Genomic DNA, 13,436 nt, shown 5'->3' on the forward strand with positions numbered 1-13,436 from the left:
GGGCATACAACATTACTGTAACAACAAACTATTTAAACCAGAAATATCACCAGCAAAATACCATGATCTGTCACACTCTAGGGTAACAACAAGCAAACATAGTTTTTATGGGGAACAGCTGAGGCATGGTTAAATCTCATGTTCTGCCTCAGCTTTGCTGAACCCAGTGGCCCTGTGGGCTGGATCTGGTCTCTGAGTGGGAGATTAGTGACAAGCAACTCAGCTTGGCACATTCCTTTCCCTGCCCTGTGAGGTGTTGCGGATACCATCTGTATCCAGGGGTGGATCCAGGAGGGGTACACTGGTGCAGTTTTATGCCCTGCCCCCTTTTGAATCCTGCTGCACCCAAGTTTAAAACCAACTTCCTAGCAGTGGCAGCATCAGCAGTCTCTCTGTTCAGGCAGTGTTAGGAGTGTAAATTGAGTTCATGCTGGGTTTTTGGTTGTGGTTGTGTTGGTCTAAGGACATAGGCAGGCAAGGTTCTTTGAGTAGATGTGATATCTTCTACTAGACCAACTGAGTAATTGGAAAAAATTTCTTGGCAAGCCTTTGGGCACAGTCACCTTCTTCAGGCATTAGGGATTCTCTCTTGTTGTCAGACTCCAAGAAATGAGAGAAGCTAAAAGTGTGGCAGGATGTCAGTGAAAATGTAAATATGTAGAAATTAGAAGACTTAGGTAAAGCAGAGAGGGAAGGGGAAGAAAGCGGGGGAAAAGAAAATAGCAGGAGATCAGGAAAACAGGACTGAGAGAAGTTCGAAGTGTGAGAGGCTGTAGTGAAAATATAGGTAAAAAGGAGAAAGAAAAGGTAAAGTGGGAGAGAGGAAGAAGAAAGCAGGGGAAAAGAAAGGCTAAAGGGGAATATTACAAAATAAGAAAGAGGTTCTCAAGAAGGAAATAGTGGTAAATCAGGGAGACAAAGGGCAGAAAAGTGGGGGACAGGAGAAGAGGAGGAAGAAAAGAATGTAAGAGGTGCTGTCAGGGTACCTGGTGAATCACATGTTAGGCAGGTTGTAATGTGTCATAAAACCAATGTCTGTATTGAGTCCATGATTTTTTGTATCCAATAGATTTATGAAGTGAAGTTTGTAGGCTTGTCTACAGAAGGTGTTTTGTAAGTTCCCTTTGAGGATTAGAACTGAGAAATCGGAGAGGGAGTGATTGTCCTGTGGGAAGTATGCCCCGACAGGTAGTTTTATGACGCATTTAAAACCTTTCTTTTCCCCCGCTTTCTTCCCCTTCTCCACTGCTTTACCTTTTGTTTCTCCTTTCTACCCATGTATATTTTCACTACATCCTCTCACACTCTGAACTTCTCTCAGTCCTGTTTTCACTGACAACCTCTTTTCTACAGTATATTTTATCACTGCAGTGTCTCCCTTCAGCCTTTTTTTTCTTTTCCCCTTCCTCCTCCCCGTTCTGCTTTACCTCTCTGCTTTACCTTTTGTCTTTCTAATTTTTACTTATTTACATTTTCACTGCCACCCTGCCACACTTTTAGCTTCTCTTATTTCTCGGAGTCTGAGAACAGCAGAGAATCCCTACTTCTGAAGAAGGGTGACTGTGCCAGAAAGCTTGCCAGCTGACTTCCTGCCCTTTGGGCAGAGGGCTGGACTCGATGATCTCCCGAGGTCCCTTCCAGCCCTAATGTCTATGAAATCTATGAAATCTTTTTCAACTACTCAGTTGGTCTAATAAAAGATATCAGATCTACTCAAAGAACAATTAAATTCATGGCTCATTAAAATCTACCTGATTTCCTTCTGAACTCTTCACTCCACAGGTGTAAATTGCCCTCTCTCCTTTTAAATGGTCTTGATGTTCCACTAATGTTCTTCTGCAATTCAGTTGTCTGCTAGCTACTCCCTGTAATATAGCTCCTGTTTCACAGCCCTGCAGGCTGTTTTTGACTCATTCCAATAAACTTAGACTGAAGCAAAAACAAGTATTAAACTGAATAATATAGCCTTAGGCACTTAGCATGTTGCAAAGCTGCTACTTTCTTTTTACCTGAAAAAAAGCATGAGTTGTGTTTTATGGGATGATAAACCATACCAACTTGTACCCCCCACTTTTTCAAAATCTTAGGTCTGCCTGTGTCTATAGCCCTCCATGCCCCCATCTTCTTCCTTTCTTCCTCTCCTCCCTTTTTGACATTGTCCTGTCCTTGAGGGGAGTGATCACCTGCAGCACCCCCAGATTTCTACTCTAAAAGGTTGAGCACCACTGCTGTACTGTATCTGCAGTACCTCTTCCTCTATTTTCATCATCTTCTGTGATGAGAGTTAAACCAGAGCATCTTCATTTTGGATGTAACAGTCTAAATAGATTTAATTTATTTTCACTTACTGCAAGGTAATTGCAGGTTCAGAAATATCATATGCCTGAAGGGGAGCTAGGGGGAGCAAACTTACTATCAAGTACTCTACACCGTAACTGTGCTTGTGTTGACTGTGCTGCCCTGTGCTGAGTGGAAAAATAAACCGGGGCAACTTAAATATGTCCCTGTCAATGTAGAGGGCCCCAGTTTAATTCTCACCATGGGTTTAAGAGCAGGCAGAAGCAGCAGTTACCATGGAGCAGGTAGAGTGTGGCAAGTCCCCGCCCTGTTAATTGTGGGCACACAAACAGTGGCGAACATGTGCATGACGTTGCATAGATTATCTGACTATAGGTGAGGTTAGGACCAGTACTAATTTGGGAACTGCTGTCTTAGGCTGCAGACAGACTTGTATGTTTCAGGTAACCGGTGTATGAGTGTATGCCTCCGGTAGGTCAGTCTTCCAGGCATCCCTCAGTGCAGTGTTCCTTTTACCCTCTTCCTCCCCCCCCCGCCCAAACTGCTTTGGGGCTGTTGCCATGCCCACCCCTAAGTGCCAAGCACTTTGTTAGAACTGGTAAACTGTACACCTTCCTCCCCCTTCCCTCTGCCTTCTCCCCTCCCAAATCAAGGTTTCTGTTCTCCAGCCCCCAGTTCCCATGTACTTCCCTCTGTTTGTTGTCCCATTTCCAGCAGGGAGGGTGATGCCCTAGGAGAATGGATGTGGAAGAGTGCTTGCTGACATTGGCTTCCCTCCCCTCCCCAAACCTCCCCTCACCTCCATGCCAGGAGCAGAGGCTCAGCCCCCCTCAAGAGACTGGGGCTACAGAGCTGCACTTGACAGCTCCCCACCTGCTTTGTTTGAAACCCTTTTAAACTTCAAAATGTTTTCTGCCCTGCACCCTTCAAGGCTTACAAAATCCTGGCTTCCTAAATTCCTACCTTATGCTTTTGGCATTGCATTTTTGTGTGCCAAGAAACTTGTGGTAGACATGCCTCCCTTTGCAAATTTGTTCTCTGTTCCTAATTCAGTAAGAGTCCTCTTCCACTCTGAATTGGAACAAAGTTCTGCAAGCTGAATGGGTGCTATTGTACTGCTTCCATAATCTTTATGAGAAATCTTAAGGGCTTATCTGCTAATGATTACTAAAGATCTATCACAAATAGTTACACCATGTCCCTTACCATAGTATCTAAGTACCAGTGATTAATATAGCATTTAGAGTTTGAGCTTCTCTACTGTTGTGGCCAGACATCAGTTTAGGTAAAAGTATTCTGTCAGCCAAAAATTTCCTGTCTGGTATGGCTATGGAATTATTCGCTGCTTTTCCTGAGTCCTGCTGAGTATACTCAAATGGATTTTGTGTCCCAGTATTTGGGACCTTGCTACTTTCTCAGCCACCTTCCCCCCCCCCCCTCCCCTTGATGCAAGGTAATAACAATATTTTGTTCTTAAAATGCAAAACACTTCTTTCTCTTTTCCTCCTCCCCCCAGTTTGGTTTATGATTTGCTTGGCTTTCCCCTCAGTGTCTGGGCCTTGCTGCCTACCATTTCTGTCCCCCCCTTTTCCTTGATGCACATGTGGCTCTTAGTATCACTGAGTGTATTTTCTTTCCTCAGGAGATGCAGGAGACATTACAGAAATTTTCTCAGAAGCCAACTCACCAGGAAGTGGATTCCTGCATTGTAGCCCTACTCTCGCATGGTGTGGAGGGTGGGGTCTATGGAGTCGACGGCAAATTACTGCAGGTACTTCCCTTCATTCTGAATGAACCCTTGATATCTGGCTTTGGGAAGCTGCACTGAGAAGGAAGCGTTGGGCAGGGTGGGAGCATTTGCAAAGAGGTTTGAAGCTCCTGTCATACTGGAGGAGTCTCATGTAAGAGACATGGAAATAGGGAGAGTGAATGGAAGATGTGAGGTTAGGAGGATGTGATATTAGGATAGTATTGAAGGGGGAAACTACTAAGCTTTCTTTTCTTTCTTAGTTGCAGGAAGTTTTCAGGCTCTTTGACAATGCGAACTGCCCAAACCTCCAGAATAAGCCCAAAATGTTCTTTATTCAGGCCTGTCGGGGAGGTAAGTGATGCCAGGGATGCGGAGGGCTAAGTACTTGACACCCCATGAAGGCTGACTTTCACATGCATACACCCTTGCACCCAACTTCCTGTCAACTCTCCTCTTTGCTTCTCTCAGGTGTAAGCGGAACCCACATTCATCTCCCTCTGCCTTGCTGCTGCCACAGCCTCTGTTGCTCTGTAAGTGTCTTTCACTCTGCATGGGGTGTGTACATTGAATCACAGACCCCACAGCACCATGGGAATGGGGAGCTCTATCATGTCCTGCCCCAGCTTCTGGCTTTCTCTTGTCCTAACTTTTTTACTGGCTTCCAGACTCACACCTGTCTCTGGAGCACTTTCCTTTCACCACTCACACTTGTTGTCTTCTCTTGGGACCTATTTTTCCATTTCCTTTTAACCTTGTAGTTCTCCTTCTTTCTCCATATCGCACTTTATCTCCATGCTATTTATCCTTTGTCGTCTTTGAAACTCTAACATGGTTATACAGTATGTAGATTTACTTCTGCCTAACCCATTCATTATAAATGCTTCTTTTTTGGCACTGCTGCTGTGACAAAACAGCTTTTCTAAGCCATCTGTTATGCAAGCTGTTTTTCTGTGTTGGAGCCTGAACTATCTATCCATTCTAGTTTCTGTAAGCAACTGTGAAGGAGGGGTAGCTTCCTCACAAGTTTTCCACTTGTACTAAATATTTGTGGATTTTACTTGGGCAAAAAAGTGCATTTTATTGAGCTGGTTTTGAGTTGGTTAAGTATGTAATTGAAATTTAGAAAAATGTTAATCTCTGAAAAAACTTAGACTTCACTGGTTTTAACATCCATGTATGGGAGACTTTGAGGACTTGATTTGATTATTGTAGCACTTGTGCAGAATATTTACAGTAAGAGTTTTTGCGTAAATGTAGCTTTCCCCATTACCAACAGGTGCTCCTAAAAGTAAAAATGCAGCTTGGCAGTCTGCGAATGAATTTAAAAGCATGTACAGTATTTATACTGTATGGCAAAATCCTGAAGGTTCTCTTATTTTACTTAATCTTTCTTTCTCTGTCTCTCTGCTCTTGCTTGAGGAAATGTAAGGTTGGTCGGATTAGTGCATTTACAGCACACGAGAGTGAAATCTGAGTGATCAAAAAATAAAAGCATTTTAGTCTGTGTAACTCCTCTTTTTCTGGCTCTCTTTGGCATTGTAAGCATCCGTTTAACAATTGGAAGAAAGGTCAGCATCAGTTTAAATCAGGGTGTCAAACTCGCTTGAGGCCCTGGGCTGGATTCAGACTCAGTGGCTACTATAGCCAGGGCAGTAGCAGGAGCTCATGGTCCAGTAGGGAAGGGAGTGGAAGAGGTGCAATGTCCAGTAGTAGCTGGAACACAGAGCCCGGGAGGGGCAGCAAGAGTGTATAGGACCAAGTTCATTACTCAGCTAAAGTGTCCAACTTCCAGTGCCCTCTGGTAGCCCAGTAGTTTGGATAAAGAGGCTCCATGGGCTATATTTTTGACATCCCTAGTTTTAATTATGTGTTAACTGGGCTGCAGAAAAATATGCTCTTTAACAGCTTCACAGAACTGGAGTGTATTAGAGGTTGCATCTATCTGCATTGCCACATTTGGAATCAGAGATAAATTTTACCCCATGTGGTCAGATTGGCATAGACTCTTTGTGGGTTTTGTCTTCCTTGGTAACAGTGGGGTATAGTCTTATTCCTTGGCTCTCTTAAGCATAGTTCAGATGTCTCAAAGAGAAGGTGGAACTAGATCCAGCCCTACTTTTCTATGATTCTATAATTCTATTTTTTAAGGACTTAAATACATTTGTATAAGCAAATTGTCTTAAACAATAATTAAAAGCAGAACAGCAGAGCCCCTAGAAGATAAATTTTTCAAATAAATACTGTCTTGCTCTTCTGTTACAATTTTTGAACATGTCATTAAGGTAGTGGATAGGGTGAAGTTGATTAATATAATTTATTTAGACCTTCAAACAGCCTTTTACCAAGGTCTGCCACAAAATACTATGAATCTGTTTCAAGGTGAGAGGCAAAGTCTTGTGGATCAAAAACAGCTTTGCAGACAGGAACAAAGTACACTGGTCAATTTTTTTCATAGAAAAATTACAGTTGGAAGGAACTTCAGGAAGTAATCTGGTCCAGCTCCCTGTTCAAGGCAAGATTTTCTCCGTCTAACCCATATCATCCAAGTACTTATCTAACCTGCTATTAAAAACTTCCAAGGATGGAGATACCACGTGCTAATAGGGTAAGAATAGGAGTTTCAAGGTTTTGTCCAAAGTTTTGTGTTGAATATGGTAATAATTTGGAAAAGGGTGAGAAGTGAGGCAGTTGGCAAAAGGTGCAAACAACGCCTTTTAACACCTAGTTAATTTAGTTGGGACCAGAGAGAACCAAACAAACTGGGTGAATAGGCAAGTGACTTGACGCCAAATGACATTTCGTGTTGGTAAATGCATAAAAGTGTATCTGGAGGGGAAAATATAAATTAAGTGCATCCTGCATGGTTCTAAATTAACTATGCATTAAAGGAACTTTTGTTTAATATGCATTCGTGGTCAAAAAGCAAATGAGATAGTAGTCTGTATAAGGAATAGAGTGAAAAAATTATGGATAATATTGTAGTGTTGAAGTGAAGGTCCAGGAAATTTAGAGGCAAAGATTTTAGTGGGTCATATGTTTTAATGGACCAATAGAACAGTTAAGTTAAGCTAAGACAAGATTTCAGATGCAGTGTATTTTTCTTCAGGACATCTTCTTCCTTGTCTGTTGTATTATAATGACTTGCAGTAAATCAGTGATAAATGTGATATGTGCAGTATTGGTCACTGTCCAAAAGACGCTCCAAAATGAGAGTGATGGAATGAACCAGGGCTTGAAAAAGTGCTTGGGAGGAATTAAAAAGATGCGTTTTGTTACTTCAAAAATAAGTCTAGAAAAGGAACAGGATAAATATATGTACAATAATAGTTGGGACAAGCTAGAGTAAGAAAGTCTCACCACAACATAAGACAAAGGGCGCGATGACACAAAGATAAAAAATTTGAGACCAAATGAGGAATGTTTATTTTTCATGCATGACAAGACTACTACTCATTGTTATTGGAAGATTTTTTTTTCCAGTCACCAGGAACTTGGATTAATATGGAGATTGTACAGTTACTGATACTGGGAATTATTCAAAGCCATCATAACGGTGCTAATTGTAGAAAGGCTATTAAATGTCATTTTAGGGTTTAAGGTAATTGCTAAATATTAGCAGCTGGCATGAAAATTTCATGTAGGGGGCAGAGCATCCTCATTTGCCAACCTCAGAGTCCTTGCCTCTTCTTTGAAGCATTTGGTATTGGCCACAGTCGGGTATGGGACTAGGTGGACATCAGACTGATCCAAATTACAGAAACAGACTGTCATTCTAAAATTCCTGCCAGTGAAATTTGTAAAACAGAAAAAAGCAAAAGCCATGGAAACTTCTGGGAAAGAGAACCAAGTCTCCCTACATATAAAGAACTTTAAAAATCCCCCACGTTTTTCTTCTTTGCCCATCACGTTTAGTTGGGGGGGGGAATACTTCGAGTAGGTGGCTTCAAGTATACAAGTTCTTACGGAGCTGATTCAGGGTAGCGAGCAGTATATTAGTTCTTTCTGGCATCTGTGGTGCATATAAACCTGAAGTGCTCAACCCCTGGCCTGTGGGCTAGATCTCATCCCTGGTGCAGTGACATTTGGCTCATAGGACTTCCCACAAGTCTGGAAATTTGGCAGCAAGGGAGCAGTACCACTGCTCCCCCACTTTCAAATTTCTGGACCTCTGAGAAGCCCCATGCCCTGTGCTCTGCATTGGGCATCCAATCCCAGTGTGCAGGGGCTGTGTTGGGCCCCAGGGCCCTGTCCCAGTGTGCAGTGGCCAGCTGAACGCCTGAGGGCCCATGGGGTTTCCTTTGGCCTGTAGACCAGCCCCAGACCACTTACCTGGCCTGTGGGGCAAAAAAGCTTGAGCATCACTTATCTCAACTGAATTTTAAAAAATTAAAATCTAATTTCTGTTGTTTGGATAGACAACCTGTGTAAAACCAATGCCGAAATTCCCGATTTGCATCTATAGATGGATTTCATTTCAGACCCATCAACCTTATAAACTTTTAACAGAAACATGTTGTTCTGGGATTGAGGGCAGGAGTTAAGGTTTTGATTACAATTTGAACACTCTAGCCTAAGTGCTCTCTACTGTACTATGTAGACAGTAAATAAGATATTATTATCAGGGGTAATCTAAAACTACGGTTTTAGTGAGTGCCATATTGCAGCAGTTAAAATTTGCTTAAACTACAAATCAAATGAGGAGCATTTGAATATTGTAACAAAGCTATTTCCATATGAGATTTAAAGAGCCGGGTACAGAAGGCCTCTGTTGTAGAGGAATATCCTTTTTGCGCCAGCAGCTGAGAGATTGGGTCTTGGACAAAGAACATTGCTACTAGTTTGGCTCTGGGAGTGCTGGGAGGTTGAAAAACATGGTTGAGAGTGACTTATTTCTCAACTTTTGTTTTTTTCCCCCTTTCCAGATGAGACTGACCGGGGAGTGGATCAAAGGGATGGGAAAGAACGCTCTGATTCTCCAGGCTATGAGGAAAGTGATGCAAACAAGGAGGAGAATCCCCGGTTGCGTTTGCCCACATGCTCTGACATGATTTGCGGATATGCCTGTTTGAAAGGTATGGGGATAAGCCTGTGATGTTGTCAACTGCTTGCAGGTGCTTTACGCCAACCTTTGAGCTCCTGTAGGCTTTCTCTGTGCATCTGCTAGTGTTTCTCTTATCCTGAATTCTCCATGTTGTCCAGTTTTAACCTTGAGCTGATACCTTTTCTATTCTCAGGCACAGCTGCCATGCGGAACACCAAGCGTGGATCATGGTATATTGAGGCTCTCACCTCTGTATTTGCTGAGGATTCCCATAATACTCATGTGGCTGACATGCTGGTGAAGGTGAGCTGAGGCACCTTTCTTCCCCTCTTTCATATATGCCTGGTTTCTGCAATTCCTTATGCTTCTTGATGGTTTAGGAGCTATGCTACACACTAAACAGATATTTATACTGGAGGTGTCAAACTCACTAGGCCAGATATAGGCCTCAGTACTCCTCCTAGGCCAGATCTGCAGGACTGGTAGCAGATAATAGGAGTTCAGTTCCCAAAATCTATCTTATTGCATACCCCCTTCCAGATTTACCAGCTACCTGTGTACCCCTACTAGCATATGTTTTAACCCCTTAAATGACAATTATAATGAAAATTAAATCTGCCATTATGCCATTTCTTTTACAAAGTCCCCCTTCCTAGAGATGTCTTGTGTATTCGCAGGAGTATGCGTGCCACTGTTTGGGAACCCCTGCCCTATACCTATCCTCATCTTGCATCTTCCAGTAGCCCAGTGGGCCCTATGGAATAGTTATACCATATTAGTAGAGGATTGGGAATGAATAGAATAGGACCCCCTACAGCTATGGCTTTTGTGTACTGTTCTCTACAGAGTTCCTACTAGGCTGTATTGTGATAGTTAGAACTAATTCTTTCTGCTGCCTTAATTATGTGTGTGTATGAGAGAGAGTGCAATCTTTGATTTGTGTGTTGTGGCTTGTATGATTTACATCTCAGGGGCGACACTTTTTTCCTTAGCTCTGTGTTTTTGTTTGTTTGCTTGTTAAATCTCTCAATAGTTTTTTCTCCCTCTTAGGTGAATAGACTGATTAAGCGCCGAGAAGGTTATGCCCCAGGCACAGAATTTCATCGCTGTAAGGAGATGTCTGAGTACTGTAGCACACTCTGCCGGGATCTTTACCTGTTTCCAGGCTGTCTCCCCAGGAACTAATCTTGCTGTTCTTCAGAGGGTTGTACTGCCAAAGTTGCTTCATAGGGATGGATGGCCTCATGATGTTATTGTTAGTCATGACATGTGCTGTAGGTGCCCAAACAAGAAGTGTCCCTTTATATCTTGGTAGTTAGGGTGTTCTGGAACAGGTTATTCATGTAAATTTTGGAAAAGTTGTGTCTGTTTGTCTGGTTTTTTTACAATACTGTGTATTTTTATACCTTTTTAAAAAAGAAAATGTCCTTTTGCCCAGTTTCTCATACAGCAGAGTCAGAAGCTATAAAGGATATTGAAGGATCCCCAACTCCTTTTTAGTGGGAGAAAAGGTCTCCCGGCTAAATGAAATCACTGTTGTAAATCCATGGTGAAGATCTTGTTTCTATAGTCACCCAGTTTTAACATGCATCTTCTCTGTTAAAAATGTCTCTCTGATAATTTGTGTCAATTTATTTGTCTGTAGCCAGAAGGGAATTATGCACCAAAACTCAGGTTATCAGGAAAATAATTTTTGATGAGGACTTTAAATATGAAGGTGGTAGTCTTTGAAATCTATTTCAGAAGCAGTTTTTTGCTGAGGAGCTCTAGCCTAACTTCTCTTCTTAGTCTGAGATATGAGCTAGTGCAGGGGTGGGCCGAATGCAGCCCCTGGGCCAGATGCGGCCCACCAGGCCTTTGTATCCAGCCCATGGGGCCCCTAAAATTTTTTTTGAAATGTAATATTTATCTGCCCTTGGCAGCCTGTCATGCAGCCCTCAATGGCTTGCCAAAACTCAGTAAGCAGCCCTCTGCCCAAAATAATTGCTTGCCAGTGAGCTAGTGTATGGGGAAAACAGCTTTGCTACATTTGGTTATAACAGGTGATGTATTTCTTGTGGCTTTTTTGACCATTCAGTCACTTGACTAGAACTTCTGAGGAGTCTCTAAATTGTGCCATGCTGATAGATTCCTCAGCATATATTAAAACATGTAATTTTTTTCTTTGTAAACAAAGAGCTGCCCTCATCATCTAAACCAAGCCACTGCCTGGGTTATTTTGTCGGATGGGATTTTCATCTCTTCTAAAATAAAAAGGACATTTCAGAACTAGGGCTATCTTTTCTAAATGAGCTTTGCTCTTTCGTTTGAGGCATCTTGGGTTATTTACTTTAATTGTTAAACTAACTGCCAAGTGTCACCACAGCTGGCCAGTTGGAGAGACAGTGGCCTAAGCCAGTGTTTCCAACCAGTGTGCCATGGCACAAAAGGTGTGCTGAGGAATTTTCCCATGGCAATGAGCTACGATAAGCTACAATAGGTATGAGCATGGGGAATGCCTTAACAGGTGTATCATGGAAAATTGTTACTAATGTAAGTGTGCCTTGGGCTGGAGAGGGTTGGGAAACATTGGCCTAATCTGTCACTGCTTGGAAACTATCTATGCATTCTCTTAAGTACTGTAATTTTTGCTCTTCATTATCTTCCACTTCAGAAGATGTCCTGGGTTACGACAGTGTAGATAAAAGGCCATTCTACACCCTTTGGGTGCCTGTAAACATGTGGAATGCCTGCTCTGATGCACTGTAATTATGGCGTGACAGATCAGACTCGATTAATCAAGCCTGCTGGAACACGCTAATTAACATGCTTCGGCAGCCTTGGTGGCTCATGTATTCAGTGTCCCTGTGCTTCAAAATGGTGGCGGGGCATTTCAATTAATGCTTGTTCAGTGAGCTTTAATTGAAGTGCTCCCACCACTGTTTTGAAGCAGAGGGACACTGAATACGTGAGTCACCAATGCTGCTGAAGCATGCTAATGAGATTTAGTTAAAGTGCCCTGCCACCATTTTGAAGCACGGGATGCTGAATACATGAGACTGCGAGCGCTTTTAATTAGAGCGGCTCCCAAGAGGCATTCTAACTAAAGCGCCTCCCCACAACCACCCTCTACCCTGTCCCCTGGAGCATGTGTAAAGATGCCTGCCATATGCTTCAGGGCAAACCCCAACACAGAAGTGCTGGATTAGGGTCTGTATACCTGAGTCTGTGTCTTCTGCCCTCCACACCAACTTGTTAGATGCCTTTCACCTGAGTTGCTTGTGTTCATATTTGTCCAGGAACTTAAAAAGTTACTCTATATTTATTTTTATTCTTTTAAAGTGTAGGTGGACACACACAGTGTGAAGAGGCAGATATATCTGGAGGCTTTCTTCCTCCTTACTCTGCCTAGTAAGTATGAAATCTGTACTCTTTCATCCCAAAGGGATTCGGCATGCATATGCATCTTATTTACCTTGGAACAGCTGATGGGCAGAACAGCAAGGACCTTGTCTGCCAATTGGTCTCTTATCCTCAAGCCAAAATAGCAAGTAATAGGTTGCTATTCTTCCTCCTTTGATGTAAAAGATTTTTTCTAAGTACTCTCCCAGAAATAATGCAGTATTGTACAGTGTATTTGATATAGTTCTCCTTTCCCCTAAAGGGAGCTTCTTTAGGGCTGCACAAGGTCTGTGTCACTGCCACTTTCATACATATTTTTGTATATTTTTATTTACTGCCTATGGTGCCAAAATAAAGAGATCTTATTTGGTTAATTGTGCTTTGTGTCCCAGCTGGAGAAGCTGTTGCTTTTGTTGCTTACCTCCAAAGTGTGATTTGTGCATAAATATTATTATGAACATAATTATGAGCACCCTTCTTCATGGTTGTGCCCAGGGGTTGTCTAAAGTGATGCTTCCTTGTTGTTTGGTTACTGTCTACAGTTTCAGAGTACTGAGATCCATGCAGCAAACTCTTCAGCAGACCAATAAGTCTTTTACAAATCTAGTGAGTGCACATAATTTATTAATAAAAGTCTACAGTAGAGGTGTCTAGCAAAGGAACTATAATTTTGATACAGTGTAGACTTCTTTCCACTTGCTTAGTGTGTGAGGGGAGGGGGAGTGTGTATTTTGGGAAACCCGTCTTTCATTAAAGATATGTGTTATCAGTAATTGACTAGGCTTAAAGTAAGATGGGGGTTTTTAAATGATCCCTTTTCTTCCTATCCATGTACTCTTAATTTAATCTCTATGAGGTGGTGGAAACCTGAAGCCTGTGGGCTAAATCTAGCCATGTAGCAGCAAACATCGAAGGCTGGAAGGCAAGGTAAACTCTAACAGAAATTACTGTGCAGGAGAGCCCTGT

General features: G+C 42.4%; 1 protein-coding gene across 3 annotated transcripts in view; it reads left to right on the forward strand.

The window, feature by feature from the left end:
* Nucleotides 1-12,844, forward strand: part of CASP2 (caspase 2) — a 39,227-nt gene extending 26,383 nt beyond the window's left edge. For 2 of the 3 annotated variants that reach the window (XM_090044114.1, XM_090044115.1), the window contains 5 exons: nucleotides 3,941-4,069; nucleotides 4,309-4,399; nucleotides 8,971-9,120; nucleotides 9,283-9,392; nucleotides 10,140-12,844. In XM_090044114.1, the coding sequence (XP_089900240.1) occupies nucleotides 3,941-4,069; nucleotides 4,309-4,399; nucleotides 8,971-9,120; nucleotides 9,283-9,392; nucleotides 10,140-10,274 (615 nt within the window). In that variant the 3' untranslated portion in view covers nucleotides 10,275-12,844. Of the gene's footprint in view, nucleotides 1-3,940; nucleotides 4,070-4,308; nucleotides 4,400-4,516; nucleotides 4,579-8,970; nucleotides 9,121-9,282; nucleotides 9,398-10,139 lie in introns of those variants that run through there. The other variant, XM_090044113.1, reaches the window with a different exon arrangement.
* The last annotated feature ends 592 nt before the right edge of the window (nucleotides 12,845-13,436 follow it).

Source organism: Crocodylus siamensis, chromosome 4 (genome assembly GCF_052110815.1).
Source record: "Crocodylus siamensis isolate JL-2025a chromosome 4, ASM5211081v1, whole genome shotgun sequence".
NCBI lineage: Eukaryota > Metazoa > Chordata > Crocodylia > Crocodylidae > Crocodylus > Crocodylus siamensis.